Here is a 15,495-nt window from a genome sequence, read left to right as displayed (position 1 = left end):
CGGTCTATGTGATGCAGTCTCAGCTTTTGAGAGTTCAAGGAGGTTAAACTATGTGTCAAATATGACATGGAGGGAGCATTGTTCTCCCTCAGTTGGTCATGAAACATAAGTATTAAGAGTCCTTGCCAAGTAAAGGATGTCTACATCGAAACATGTCCTAAATAGTAGATCTCAATGTATGACAGCAGCTTAGCTGATCTTTTCCAGGTTATCTTTGTCCTCAAGGCTACAGTAAAGGAAAGAATGCCATGTAAACAAGACAGCTTGTCCTGTATGTCCCCTTAGTCAGCTCCCTGAGGGACAGCAACAGACACCATGCTATGTCACTTCATGGTGTAAGGCATATGGGGGCTATCCGTCAATTTTTTTAGCATCGACACATAATGCAGTAGATTCACAGGGCAACTAGAAAACCAATATTTGTCTTGAGAGAGAACAAAAATATAATGTCTTTATTGTCTTGAGGTATTTTCTGGGAAAACAACTAAACACTGATTTTTTTAAACATTATAGTTCAAACAATGTAAACAAAAATTATAGTTATGTACTGTAGAAGACTTACTTTCCATCATGGAAATCAGCTAAAAGAACGTCTCTTCCATGAGACCCTAACCAATGCACAAGCATAATAAACCTTTCCTTGTCTGTCTCTTTTTTTCTGCACTAGCTTATATACTACTCTAGCTACTCTTTCAACTTGTCAGTGCAGTACTGCAGGTATTGTTAACTTTTAACTGTTATATTCCTCATTTGAAAGTTGCTTTGGATTAAAGCATCTAAATCAAAGTTCTCAAACTGGGGTCCAGGAAACCCCAGGGGGCACAAAGGGGGTTCTAGGGTGTCCGCAGAAAAAAAAAGTGTAAAAAAAAATAAAAGAATAAAACCTTTAACATATAGTTAATTGGACATTATTACTGGTTTACTCTGCTTTCTAAAAACGAGGTTTAGGTGTTCTAACATCAGTCTAAAATTGAGTTAAAAATTGCTTTTGATGAGTATAACGGCAATATAAAATCTAATGATTTAATTTAGCACAAAACATGTTATATGTTTTATAATATCACACAACCTATTCTCACACACAATAAATGGGTCTTTATACATGAACAAATATAGCAGCCTTTATATTTTAGGAAGGGGATCCCTTGCATGAGGATCATTATATTTGGGAGTCCTTGGCATCACAACGTTTGAAAACCCCTGTGCTAAATAACTAAATGTTAATGTAAAATTACATACAGAACACAACCAATTCTACAGCTGGAGGATGTTCAAAGAAAATAAAGCCCAAACCTCAACCCTTTTGAGTTAACTAATGGTTCCATCACAGGTGTAAGTTCAAAGCTCATAAATGAATCTTACTACTGAAAGCTTTACTACTAAAGTTACTTCTGATGCTTAAAACTTCACACCTATGTACATGTGATAAGCATGTGATACATGTAAAAATAGCCATTATATTAAACAGTGTTCTGCACAATGCAGTTATGAGTGGCTCATATGGTGCTCCATTATTTGCTGATAATCATGACAATCGCAGTGCAGAGCTACAACCTCCAGAGGGTATCCCTTAGTGATAAATATGTCAAACAGTATCAACAGAAATGACATAATGTGGATCTTATTACAAGAGCTGTATTTCCAGTACACATGTGCACATCAGTAAAACAAGACCTAATGTTATTCTGTTGGGAGGGATTTAAAAAAAGCTGAATCAGTTTATCAAGAAACGATTGTAGATACTTCTATAATGAATATAAATTATTTTACACAATTAATAAAAATTAAATGAAATAAAAAAAAACATTGCATCTGGCATCAGGAGCAACAGATCCTTTACACATTTCAGCATATAAACTATTGCAGGGTAAACTTCTAAAGCAGCGAATGGGAGACCACAGCAAAATATTATTTTTGCCTTCCCATTTGCTCAAACTGCAAAGAAAGACTACATTATTGCATGTGCATGACTTTCCAAAAGGATTGGATGGATTATAACAGTCAGAAGAGAGAAATATGTCAAAATTACTGTCACTCCCTCAGCAGCTGTGGTAACTACTTTTAATGCTAGGGTAAAAACCAATATCCAACTTAGAATCAATTTGGGGAAGACCATGTATACAGCGCAACAAGTAAAAGACAAACGAAGAAGCCACTGTCCACTTAAGAAATCTTTATTAAATGTCTTGTTTAAGAAAAACTCCAAAATTTAATCACATTTATGGTGGTAAAAATAGTGTTCCAAAGTGGCAAAAGACAAAGGATTTCCATTGAACCTTTTGGCTGCAACAGATGCAAGACCATCCTAGTCTCTTTGACAAAAGGAAGCTCAGATTACACATTTCATTAGCCATAAGGTGCCACTGTTTCTTCCATTCTTACTCAAGAGTACTGTTAAGCCAGGGTGAGTAGACAGCTGAGAATGAGGGTCTATAAAGGACAATGGGGCTTAGAATAGACAGCTCAAGTGTTAAGACTAAGTAAGGTGCTTGATGAGAGGGTTCAGAATAACTGTGGGAAAAGAGGTCAAGGCAGGCCTGATTATCCACCGAAGGTCTTGAGTGATGGCTCACAAATCAATGCTGTTGACCTGACAATAAGTTAACACTGTATACAAGCAGATCTGGGGCTAAGACGGGTAGTTTGACCTGGTCAACATGTTCTTCATGCTAAGACAAGTGTGATTCCAACTAGTAAGCACATTCATGTTACCTGGAACACAAAAAAGAATAGTATCACAACTGTTATATACTGTATTTGGGTTGTTGATGCATAACATGTCTACTATATTTTGGGATAAACTTGAAATGAATGTATAAGGAAAAGTATATTTCTTCAGTCCTTTAAATAGTCACCATTTACTTTGAGTTTTTCAGCGTTCTTAATATCTCACTAGTTCATTTTAAGTGGTTCTGCGTTGTGATGAATGAGTTAAAAAATGAAAATTTCCCATGTAGCCTCTCAATTAATGTGAGGTTGTAAAAGATGCATGCATTATTATGTGCATTTTATAGTATCTGTTTATGTATTTGTTTTTGGTAGCATTGGATTTATTTATAGCTGGTGCAAAATCTTGTTGAAGTCAGAATGGATGGGGTGCGTATAAAAGACCATGGAAGGAGTTGTTGTTTGTCCCATTTTCTATGAATACACATGAACTTGGTACAACCTACAAAACACAAGTCATGGACATGTCATTGTATTGTCTAGAAAGGTCAAAGCTGAAAACATGAGCAAGCAAAAGAGAGATGCAGCTGTCTCTCCATAAGGCAAGAACAAAAGGTCACAAGTGTAGATATCTATTGTTGCCATTACAGCTGTCTATTGACAATTTGACTGTACACTGATTGCCATCTTGCTTGATGATGCAGGGGTTTTGCCTTACAGGCAAAGTACGCTTCAAGGCTGAAAGATAGCTATCAATTAGTCTTTGCATAATTATGATTTTATTTATTAAAGGATTATGTAAGAGATTTTAACTATAATAAATATACTTAAAATGTTACACAATGTTGTCCACACCTAAACATGTTTTACCTACACAAAGAAACTATATATCATTCATAAACACTATAAAACAAATTCCACAGTGAAAACTGATGTGAAGAAATAGAGATACTTTAGTAAACTGTAGTAAAGTGTGCTTTAATCTTAAGACTGAAAGATATGATAATGTGACAAAAATAGCATCATTGTGATTTAGATCCTTTCTGATCTTTCACAATAGCAGCGCTCAACACCACAGCACATGCTAAACTAATGTGACTCAGACGAAGAATTTTTTTCTGGCACCCCAAAAAGAGCTACGCACACAACAACTGAGCCAAGCCAAATACAGGGGGTCAATGTCACAGTCATTGTGCCACTATATAAAGAGATGCTTTACAGCACTTTGTTAGAGTCATTGTACCATCTAAAGGTAAGATGGTTTGTATTTGTAAATGTTTTACCTCTCTGTCTTGAACTAGCAAAGGAGAAATAAGATTCAATGAGGACATGTGTTTGTGTGTGTGGACTGATAAAAGGACAAGATTTAATAGAATAACAAAACTTTCCGTTGTTGATTAAATTCATATTTATTCCACTGCAAGGACCAGCACTTTCTTGGACTACATCTGAGTAAAACAGGGTAAGCGATGTCTATAAGTAAAAGTCAAAATGCTGAGTTGTTTTGTTGTTGTAATATTTATGCAATACTTTATAGTGAAGCTTGTTTATTGAAAGAGCAAGTAAAGGATTAGAAATACATTTATGGAAAGCAAGAGTCATATTAAGTGTGAATCTTGTGGACATTACATCTTCACTAATGTTTAGATTATAGGGCTGAACTAATTTTTTAGATTACAATTGATCTGAATCTATCTATCATCTTTGCCTTAGTTTGATTGAAAGATGGGTGATATGGTGATGGCAGAGTTTGGGCCAGCCGCTCCCTTCTTGCGGAAGTCGGATAAGGAGCGTCTGGAGGCCCAGACTCGCCCCTTCGACATGAAGAAAGAATGCTTTGTGCCCGACCCTGAAGTTGAGTTCGTCAAAGCCTCCATCACCAGTAGAGACGGTGACAAAGTCACTGTTAACACTGAGTTTGGGAAGGTAAGTATCTCTTGGTTATCAGGATCTTATCTCTGGATTGTTTATTTAACAGTTTTTGATGTGGATATAACTACAGAAGACTATTTAGATTTGAAGTGTGATATGAGAGTCAACCAGAACATTTTTGTGTGTTATCCACAGACAGTAACTGTGAAGGAAGCTGATATTCATCCTCAGAACCCGCCAAAGTTCGATAAAATTGAGGACATGGCGATGTTCACCTTCCTCCACGAGCCCGCTGTGCTGTTTAACCTCAAAGAGCGTTACGCAGCCTGGATGATCTACGTGAGTCAAAACTTGCAGTTCGAGATCTTAGACGACCATAAAACTACCCACAGCATCTTATTATCTCTTGTTCTCTCTTCTAGACCTACTCTGGGCTCTTCTGTGTCACTGTAAACCCCTACAAGTGGCTTCCAGTGTACAATCAGGAAGTTGTCGATGCTTACAGAGGAAAGAAGAGGAGTGAAGCTCCTCCTCACATCTTCTCCATCTCTGACAATGCCTACCAGTACATGTTGTCAGGTGATGATCTATCTGGCTTGTAGAAATTATTACAGATTTACAATGCAACTGTACATGTTTCAAATCATCCTTTGTCTTTTTATCCCACAGACAGGGAGAATCAGTCTGTCCTGATCACGTATGTAATACACATTATGATTCACTGTAGTAAAATATTCCTCCTTTCAACCACATATTGTTTCTTTGCTGCATTTCATGAGTCTTCTAATGGCCTTTTTTTCTATTCCAAGTGGAGAATCCGGTGCTGGAAAGACTGTGAACACTAAAAGAGTGATCCAGTACTTTGCGAGCATTGCAGCAGCAACAACCGGCAAGAAGGATCCATCAGCGGAGAAAAAGGTGCGTAATTCCTAAAGAATGGCTTATATGGAAGAATAAGTCTTCTAGACAGCATAACATAATAATCTCTTTCTAGTTCAAAACAAAAAGTATGCAAATGAATCATAAGGATCTGTCAGCACTTTGTTTGAAAGACTCTTAATGCTAAATAAAACATACTTTATAATTGAATGAAACAAACAATGCCCTTATTCTGGACTTTGGACTTTAAATGTAAGATTTAGATTTTCGTACAATAGTAATTATTATTATTATTATTATTATTATTATTACAACATCTATTGGGTTGATTCTCAGGGTACTCTGGAAGATCAAATCATTCAGTGTAACCCCGCTCTGGAAGCTTTTGGCAATGCCAAGACCATCAGGAATGATAACTCTTCCAGATTTGTAAGTAGCTTTCCATTGGTGTATTTTGTATAGGCTTAATGTTAAGTTATGTTATATGAACATGTTATATATTGTAGTCCTACCGTATTTACAGGGTAAATTTATCCGTATCCATTTCGGAGTAAGTGGAAAGTTAGCTTCTGCTGATATTGAGACTTGTAAGTACTTTACTGCCCAATATCATTCCAACAATTACACATTAATAAAGAAATGAATTGCTGTTAAGATATTCATCTGTTCATTGATTTATTTAGATCTTCTGGAGAAGTCTCGTGTCACTTTCCAGCTCAAGGCTGAGAGAGACTACCACATTTTCTATCAGATCCTGTCTCAGAGAAAACCAGAACTTCTGGGTAAAATTACCCATAAAATGTATCAACACGGTCAACATTGTCTCTAAATGGAGGAGCCATTTCTGATCTGTTTTCTCACTTTTCTTCAGAGATGCTGCTCATCACCAACAACCCTTATGACTACAACTTCATCTCCCAAGGAGAGATACAAGTGACCTCAATTTGTGATGGTGACGAGCTGATGGCAACTGATGTGGGTGTAACATTATGTTAAATTAAAGATACTTCACTGTGATACCACTTTAAGAAAAAAAAAAAATAAAAAAAATAAAATATATATATATATATATATATATATTAAAAGGAACGGTTCACGCAGAAATGCTGTTCCAAACTCACCCTTAAATTCTTCCAAACCTGCATAACAATTTACCAGGGGCTGTCAAGCTCCAAAAATTTACAAAAAGCACTGTTAAAGTAAAAAGTCAATATGACTTGCCCATGTGAAAAGACTAAGTCTTAATTTACTGAAACTCAGAAAGCTTTGTGAACCCTCTGCAAAACATCTTTTGTGCTCTATGGAATAAAGTCATGTGGGTTCGTATTTCTTTAAAGAGTTTATATGAATGACTTTGATGTTCTGGACTTGAAGAATATGAATTTTAAAAGACTGCACATTTTCTCTAGGAAGCTTTTGATATATTGGGCTTCACCCAAGAGGAGAAGAACAGCATCTACAAGCTGACTGGTGCCATCATGCACTACGGCAACATGAAGTTTAAGCAGAAGCAAAGAGAGGAACAGGCAGAGTCTGATGGGACTGAGGGTTAGGATAATCTTAATAAAGGTAAAAAGTATCTAATATACTGAATATAGAGTAATAACTCTATTCTTTTTAAACTGTAGATGCTGACAAAATTTCATATCTGATGGGCCTGAACTCTGCTGACCTCATCAAGGGTTTGTGCCACCCAAGAGTCAAAGTTGGAAATGAGTGGGTCACCAAGGGACAAAATGTCCAGCAGGTAGAAAGAAAATTAAAAGGACACTAATGAGTATTACCTACTCATAATATCATGGGTGGTTTCCCAAGACAATTCACACTTTATTCCTCGTCAGGTGTACTACTCTGTTGGTGCTCTGGCAAAGTCAGTGTACGAGAAGATGTTCCTGTGGATGGTTATAAGAATCAACCAATCCCTGGAAACCAAGCAGCCACGCCAGTACTTCATTGGTGTACTGGACATTGCTGGATTTGAGATCTTTGATGTGAGTTTGATTTGATTCAAAGAAACTTTTTCCCACACACTCTACTTTTATTAAAATGTGCAGTGTTACATTGTTTGCACCAATGTGATTGCACACTGTCCACTTGCAGTATAACACTTTTGAGCAGCTGTGCATCAACTTCACTAATGAGAAGTTGCAGCAGTTCTTCAATCACCATATGTTTGTGCTGGAACAAGAGGAATACAAGAAGGAGGGTATTGAGTGGGTCTTCATCGACTTTGGCATGGACTTGGCGGCTTGCATTGAGCTTATTGAGAAGGTGGGCAAATATTATGTTGACAAATCTACTGTAGGGGGGACAAATTCCACAGCAAAATTGACATTGCCTGTCATATTCTGCTCTTTGATGTAGCCCATGGGTATCATGTCCATCCTTGAAGAGGAGTGCATGTTCCCTAAAGCCAGTGATGCCACATTTAAAGCTAAGCTTTATGACAACCACTTGGGGAAATCAAGCAACTTCCAGAAGCCCAGGATTGTCAAGGGTAAACCAGAGGCTCATTTCTCCCTGGTTCACTATGCTGGCATAGTTGACTACAACATTTCAAACTGGCTGGTGAAAAACAAGGATCCTCTTAATGAGACTGTTGTGGGATTGTTCCAGAAGTCCACCTTGAAACTGTTGTCTATACTGTTTGCAAATTACGCTAGTGCTGACTGTGAGTATACATTGAAGTGTGACATGAAAATATTAAACCCAAATTTTACAATAATAACAAAACGAATGTATTTCACAGCGGATTCTGCTGGTGGTAAGGGTGGCAAAGGAGGTAGCAAAAAGAAGGGTTCTTCTTTCCAAACAGTGTCAGCCCTCCATAGGGTATGTGAGATTTTAATAATATAAGTTTACTTTGTCTCATAAGACTTAATTACATATGAATAAAAGTCCACTAAATTCTACTAACAGGAGAATCTGAACAAACTGATGACCAACTTGAGGTCAACTCACCCTCACTTTGTGCGCTGCATCATCCCCAATGAGACTAAGACTCCTGGGGCGATGGAGAATCCTCTGGTCATGCACCAGCTGCGCTGTAACGGTGTGCTGGAGGGCATCAGAATCTGCAGAAAGGGCTTCCCCAACAGGATCCTGTATGGAGATTTCAAGCAACGGTTAGTATGAGCTTTAATAGCTTTCATTACACATCTTATTTTCTCTAAGACTCAAGTTATTTCAACAAGTTTCTCACTGGTCTGCATCTGCTATACAGACCACTGAGATTTTTGAAAATACACATCTTTAAATTTTTTATTAAATGTAATTAACTACATTGGTGTGCACCTCCTTTAAAATATACAGTATTAATAAGTAATCATCAACTCTCACTTAAAAGCCTCATGTTTACATTATTCCACAGATGGCACTATAATCGTATTGTTAATATATTCTTTGAACTTTAGTTTGTCTAAAAATGTGACTTGCATCCATAGCTACCTGCTGAAATAAACAACACACTGCATGTTCAAAAACATATCTTGCATTTACTGTAAGTGTATGATGAATAATAAAAAGTACTTTTAATTTTTTGTAGTTACCGCATCCTAAATCCTGCTGCTATTCCTGAGGGACAGTTCATTGACAACAAGAAGGGTGCAGAAAAACTTCTTGGCTCTCTGGACATTGATCACACACAGTACAAGTTAGGACATACTAAGGTACTGTATAATTTTGGCAAACTTTTATATCAACAAGCTCTTCTACTGGCACTCCTCTTTGGTCATCTTTTCTGATGTAAGATCCTTCAAAATACTTTTTTTCTTGCTCAGGTGTTTTTCAAGGCTGGTCTTCTGGGTACACTTGAGGAGATGAGAGACGACCGTCTTGCACTTATTATAACTGGAATTCAGTCAGTGTCTCGTGGTTTTCTATCAAGACTTGAGTTCCAAAAGATTGTTGATCGCAGGTAAGAGTTCAGATTTCTTTAATATATTAACACACCCATCAAAATTTGATACTTTAACGTAATTATCAATTGCCATTTTACATGGCAGAGATGCACTGCTTGTGATCCAGTGGAATATACGTGCTTTCATGGGTGTCAAAAATTGGCCCTGGATGAAGCTGTACTTCAAGATCAAACCATTGCTGAAAAGTGCTGAGACTGAGAAAGAGATGGCCAACATGAAGGAGGAATTTATCAAGCTGAAGGAGGCTTTTGCTAAAACTGATGCCCGCAGAAAAGAGCTTGAAGAGAAGATGGTTTCTATGCTCCAAGAGAAGAATGACCTGCAGCTTGCAATGCAGTCTGTACGTCAATAAACTAAACTCTGCTAGTCACATTTAATAATCAAATGTAAATACAAAATAATGAAACACCTTACCATTCATAAATCTTTTTTCACTCTAATAGGAACAAGATAATCTTGCAGATGCTGAGGAGAGATGTGAGGGTCTGATCAAGAACAAGATCCAGGGTGAGGCCAAAATCAAAGAGCTGACTGAGAGACTGGAGGATGAAGAGGAAATGAATTCCGAGTTGACGGCAAAGAAGAGAAAGCTGGAGGATGAATGTTCTGAGCTCAAGAAGGACATTGATGATCTTGAGCTCACTCTGGCCAAAGTGGAGAAAGAAAAACATGCCACTGAGAACAAGGTCAGTTTTCAACACTGATAATGCTAGAGACTTAAGAACGATGTGTTGAGAGTCCCTGATACAATGACACAATTCTACAGGTTAAGAACCTGACAGAGGAGATGGCAGCTTTGGATGAAATCATTGCCAAGCTAACCAAGGAGAAGAAAGCTCTGCAGGAGGCCCATCAGCAAACGCTGGATGATCTCCAGAGTGAGGAAGACAAAGTCAACACACTCACCAAAGCCAAAGCCAAGCTGGAGCAACAAGTTGATGATGTGAGTGCTGGAAAGCATAATACTAAATTTAAAATCAAAAAGTTTTTGCAAATAATTGCATGATTTGTTATATTTGATGTATACAATTTAGCTTGAAGGTTCTCTGGAACAAGAAAAGAAAATACGAATGGATCTTGAGAGAGCTAAAAGAAAGCTTGAGGGTGACTTGAAGTTGACACAAGAGAGTGTGATGGATCTGGAAAATGATAAGCAGCAGATGGATGAGAGGCTAAAGAAGTAAGATTTTTCTTTTTTAAATGTTATTCATATTTCATGTGCTTAATGTAAAACAAATCATGTTAACTTGACAGAAAAGACTTTGAAATAAGCCAGCTCAACAGCAAGATTGAAGATGGGCAAGTTCTGGATGCTCAACTCCAGAAAAAACTGAAAGAGTTGCAGGTGAATAAAAAAACAATGAGATGATTTTTCTTGAATAACTGAGCACACTGAAATTTAATTTGGTGTTTCTGATAAATCTAGGCCCGTATTGAAGAGCTTGAAGAAGAGCTGGAGGCTGAGAGAGCTGCTCGAGCCAAAGTTGAAAAGCAGAGGGCAGATCTGTCCAGAGAACTGGAGGAGATCAGTGAGAGGTTGGAGGAGGCTGGTGGTGCCACTGCTTCCCAGATTGAGATGAACAAGAAACGTGAAGCTGAGTTCCAGAAACTGCGCAGAGACCTTGAAGAGGCCACTCTGCAACATGAGGCCATTGCTGCTACACTGAGGAAGAAACATGCAGACAGTGTGGCTGATCTAGGAGAGCAGATTGACAACCTTCAGAGGGTGAAGCAGAAGCTTGAGAAAGAAAAGTGTGAACTCAGACTGGAACTGGATGATGTGATCTCAAATATGGAGCAGCTTGTCAAGGCAAAAGTGAGAAATGCAAATCATATTGAGTGTCTAAATGATGTGTATGGTATTTGTTGTTGGTCAAGGAAACCAATCAATTATCAATATAATTCATCCTAAAGACAAACCTAGAGAAAATGTGCAGAACTCTGGAAGACCAGATGAGTGAGTACAGAACCAAATCTGAGGAAGGCCAGCGCACAATTAATGATTTCACCATGCAAAAAGCCAAGCTGCAAACTGAGAATGGTAAAAACACAAGATATAGCTATTATATTACTTAACTCAATTCCTTTACAAAAAAATCATTTTGATATTGCATTTTAGGTGAACTTTCCAGACAGCTAGAAGAGAAAGTTTCTTTGGTGTCTCAGCTGACCAGAGGAAAGCAGTCCTACACTCAGCAGGTTGAAGACCTCAAGAGACAACTGGAGGAGGAAGTGAAGGTATTTCTTTTAGTATCTATTTGTTACCTATCGTCCACTGCATTTCTATGTACTTTACAAAGGATAATTCCAATCTTTATAGGCTAAGAACGCCCTGGCCCATGCAGTGCAGTCTTCTCGCCATGATGCTGATCTGCTTAGAGAGCAGTATGAGGAGGAGCAGGAAGCCAAAGCTGAGCTGCAACGTAGTCTCTCCAAGGCAAACTCAGAGGTGGCTCAGTGGAGAACCAAGTATGAAACTGATGCCATCCAGAGGACTGAAGAGCTGGAGGAAGCAAAGTAAGTAAAACAAACAAAATGCCTCTGTGAAAATAGTTTTGGTTTTTAAATAAGAAACACTGAGAAAAAATACCTTATGACAAAATACATGAACATGAAATAGGGTTTGCAATCTTAAGAGCACTTTACAAATATAGTTCACAATAACAATAAACAATGCTTCAGATTTTCTTTTGATATATTTTGTTTCAAATATTATAGGAAGAAGCTGGCTCAGCGCCTCCAAGATGCAGAAGAAGCTGTGGAAGCGGTCAATGCTAAATGCTCATCTCTGGAGAAAACCAAGCACAGGCTCCAGAATGAGATTGAAGATCTCATGGTTGATGTGGAGAGATCCAATGCTGCTGCTGCTGCTCTGGACAAGAAGCAAAGAAACTTTGATAAAGTAAGGAGACAAAGTAAAATGAAAAAGGTTTCAAACACTTCACTGATAACCAACATTTACTTTTTAACCAAGGATCCAAGGTCTAATACTATATCTTACTACTTAACCATTTGATTTAAACTGCACTGTTCTCTCTGACTGTATGGTTTACCTTGTTAATTTTAACCAGGTCTTGTCTGAGTGGAAGCAGAAGTATGAAGAGTCCCAAACTGAACTGGAAAGTGCCCAAAAAGAAGCCAGATCTCTCAGCACTGAACTCTTCAAATTGAAGAACTCTTATGAGGAGTCACTGGACCACCTGGAGAGCATGAAGAGGGAGAACAAGAATCTCCAAGGTAAGCTTGATTGTATAACTGCGCACAACAATTTTTTGTTTCCATGTAGTTTCCTTGAGTTCTTGCTAAAGACTTTTTTCTATTAAACAGAAGAAATCTCTGACCTCACTGAGCAACTTGGTGAGAGTGGGAAGAGTATTCATGAGCTGGAGAAAGTTAGGAAACTGCTAGAGCAGGAGAAACAAGAGATACAAGCTGCCCTGGAGGAGGCAGAGGTAACACCAAATACCTTGTTGTTCAGATTGATGGACCATTTGGCCATCAAATCTCATACTTCGTAATTTTAAAGATGTCATCAGTGTTTTGCCAAAATTCCTTTAAGAGGACTGATGAATGTTTAATCCAAATCAAGCAATTATGTAAAGCAATAAGTTCTTGTAAATGTCATACTAGGACATCTTGTGGGAGATGACCCCACACCCCAAAACACTGTGCCCTACCAAAGGTTGATGCAGACAACTAACAAACATCACTTTTACTCTTCATAGGGTTCCCTCGAACACGAGGAAGGCAAGATCCTTAGAGCTCAGTTGGAATTCAGTCAGATTAAAGCTGACATTGAACGCAAGCTGGCTGAGAAAGATGAGGAGATGGAGCAGGCCAAGAGGAACCAGCAGAGAATGGTTGATACCCTTCAGAGCTCACTTGAGTCAGAGACTCGCAGCAGGAATGAAGCCCTCAGACTGAAGAAGAAGATGGAGGGAGACCTCAATGAGATGGAGATTCAGCTCAGCCAGGCGAACAGACAGGCAGCAGAAGCCCAGAAACAACTCAAGGGTCTTCATGGACATCTCAAAGTATGATATCTTTAAATCAAAATGTATGATGCCAAAGTGAAATCTCACAAAGTTCTGCAATATTTTTATTTGTCAAATCTGTGCTTCCTAGGATGCCCAGCTGCAGCTGGACGATGCTCTTCGGAGTAATGATGATCTCAAAGAGAACATCGCCATTGTGGAGAGACGCAACAATCTGCTGCAGGCTGAACTGGATGAGTTGAGATCAATAGTGGAACAGACTGAGAGAGGAAGGAAACTGGCTGAGCAGGAATTGCTGGATGTCAGTGAGAGGGTTCAGCTGCTGCATTCTCAGGTATGGCACATCTGTATGAGTCCACTGTAAAGAAAGCCTGTTAACTTTCTCTTAGTTTATTATAGCACCTAAAGACTAAATAAATGTGATTATTCTCAATGTTCAGAACACCAGCCTGCTGAATCAGAAGAAGAAGCTGGAGGGAGACAATTCTCAGCTCCAGTCTGAGGTTGAGGAAGCTGTGCAGGAGTGCAGGAATGCCGAGGAAAAAGCCAAGAAAGCCATCACTGATGCTGCCATGATGGCAGAAGAGCTGAAGAAGGAGCAGGACACCAGTGCTCATCTGGAGCGCATGAAGAAGAATATGGAACAGACCATCAAGGACCTGCAGCACCGTCTGGATGAAGCTGAGCAGATAGCCATGAAGGGAGGCAAGAAGCAGGTCCAGAAACTGGAAGCCAGGGTAAGCTGCTGACATTTTTTGAAACATTTGTAATGTGATTTCAGTATAATACTTTAATAACTTATTATATGCAGTAAGCTAAACTTCTCCCCCATCTGTTAGGTGAGAGAGCTGGAAAGTGAGGTGGAGATAGAGCAGAGAAAAGCTAGCGAATCTGTCAAGGGAATTCGTAAATATGAAAGACGCATCAAAGAACTCACCTACCAGGTAGGGAAAATTTGGCCTGCTTGATCAAATGGACTTCATGATGCTTTTGGTTTCTTTTGTTGATATGCTTATGTAATTTCTTCAATATACATAAAACACAATCTTAATTATATATATATATATATATATATATATATATATATATATATATATATATATATATATATATATATATGTATGTATATATATGTATGTATGTATGTATTGTATATACTGCTGAACTTTATCACAATTATTGTTTACTTTTTTTGCATAGACTGAGGAAGACAGAAAGAATCTGTCTCGTCTGCAGGATCTTGTGGACAAGCTTCAGCTGAAGGTCAAGTCCTACAAGAGAACTGCTGAGGTGGCTGTAAGTATTTGTTCACAGTTGCCATTGTATGCAAAGACTTCTGTAATTATTTTCTAAGGTAAATCTTGAATTTCACAAATATTCTCTGCATATTATATAGGAGGAACAGGCCAATTCTAACCTGGGCAAGTTCCGTAAGATACAGCATGAGCTGGATGAAGCTGAGGAGAGAGCTGATATTGCTGAATCTCAGGTCAACAAGATGAGAGCCAAGAGCCGTGATACTGGACCCAAGGTAAGATTTTAGCATTCAGTACAAGTGATTTTGTACACAAAAATAAAAACTTCAGAAAAACCATGAACAGACACAGGTTAATTCAGTGTGACAGTGCAACTTTAAAATCTATAATATAAATAGAAATACATTAATAGATGGTTGCAACCACTACCACTATAACTGATGAAGCAAATTTGGTTGTGTACCTGATATGGCTATCATCCAAAATACATAAATGGATTAAAACCCTTGTCCACGTATCCATCTTAACATACTGCCTTTCTTCTTTATGTTCTTCCTCACAGAAGGGTGCTGATGAGGAGTAAAAATATCACCTGGAGCTCTCCAAACACTGATTGCAATGGCAATCTCTTCTGTAGTTCAGTAGAATAAACAAGATATGCAAATATCTTTAAAACATCAACCTCGTTTTTGTTTTTTGTTTTTCAATATAAAGGCATTACAGTAGTCCATCATGATCCAGTGCACAGCAGGAATTATGTTGCCTAGAATGTATGTCACATACAGTAGTAACCTACAAATGATCAGAACAAAATTGTCCACTTACCTTTAGTTCTAGTAAATAATACAGCTATCCTTTTTAAGACTGAATACATTTCACAACATAAACTCTGAACACATTCTATTT

The 15,495-nt window shown here is 38.1% G+C and overlaps 1 protein-coding gene across 2 annotated transcripts; it reads left to right on the top strand.

Moving 5' to 3' along the window:
* The first annotated feature begins 4,114 nt into the window (after window positions 1–4,114).
* LOC127434658 (myosin-7-like) lies at window positions 4,115–15,270 on the top strand. Of its 2 annotated transcripts, XM_051687550.1 has the most exons (38): window positions 4,115–4,129; window positions 4,381–4,593; window positions 4,735–4,878; window positions 4,962–5,118; window positions 5,209–5,236; window positions 5,349–5,457; window positions 5,755–5,847; window positions 5,942–6,005; window positions 6,102–6,200; window positions 6,290–6,393; window positions 6,828–6,966; window positions 7,047–7,165; window positions 7,260–7,409; window positions 7,519–7,689; window positions 7,783–8,089; window positions 8,168–8,250; window positions 8,338–8,543; window positions 8,963–9,086; window positions 9,198–9,334; window positions 9,423–9,678; window positions 9,782–10,024; window positions 10,105–10,281; window positions 10,373–10,518; window positions 10,593–10,683; window positions 10,765–11,154; window positions 11,253–11,379; window positions 11,458–11,576; window positions 11,659–11,855; window positions 12,057–12,240; window positions 12,410–12,575; window positions 12,666–12,790; window positions 13,064–13,372; window positions 13,464–13,667; window positions 13,774–14,070; window positions 14,173–14,277; window positions 14,534–14,629; window positions 14,730–14,864; window positions 15,152–15,270. In XM_051687550.1, exons 2-38 carry the CDS (start codon window positions 4,393–4,395, stop codon window positions 15,170–15,172), a joined length of 5,823 nt encoding a protein of 1,940 aa, XP_051543510.1. In that variant the 5' UTR covers window positions 4,115–4,129; window positions 4,381–4,392; the 3' UTR covers window positions 15,173–15,270. The 2 variants fall into 2 exon arrangements, with proteins under 2 accessions (XP_051543510.1, XP_051543509.1); XM_051687549.1 differs by having other exon boundaries at window positions 7,783–8,250.
* The last annotated feature ends 225 nt before the right edge of the window (window positions 15,271–15,495 follow it).

Source organism: Myxocyprinus asiaticus, chromosome 44 (assembly GCF_019703515.2).
Source record: "Myxocyprinus asiaticus isolate MX2 ecotype Aquarium Trade chromosome 44, UBuf_Myxa_2, whole genome shotgun sequence".
In the NCBI taxonomy this organism is placed as follows: domain Eukaryota; kingdom Metazoa; phylum Chordata; class Actinopteri; order Cypriniformes; family Catostomidae; genus Myxocyprinus; species Myxocyprinus asiaticus.
Note: the sequence above shows the minus strand (reverse complement) of the source record. Positions and strands in the feature narration are given on the sequence as shown.

Bases quoted from the DNA above. Each gene is read 5' to 3' on its own strand.
- LOC127434658 (XM_051687549.1), top strand. From the start codon at position 4,393: ATGGGTGATATGGTGATGGCAGAGTTTGGGCCAGCCGCTCCCTTCTTG. The intron at 10,684-10,764 runs GTGAATAAAAAA...TGATAAATCTAG, and splicing joins AAAAACTGAAAGAGTTGCAG to GCCCGTATTGAAGAGCTTGA. The intron at 12,791-13,063 runs GTAACACCAAAT...TACTCTTCATAG, and splicing joins CTGCCCTGGAGGAGGCAGAG to GGTTCCCTCGAACACGAGGA.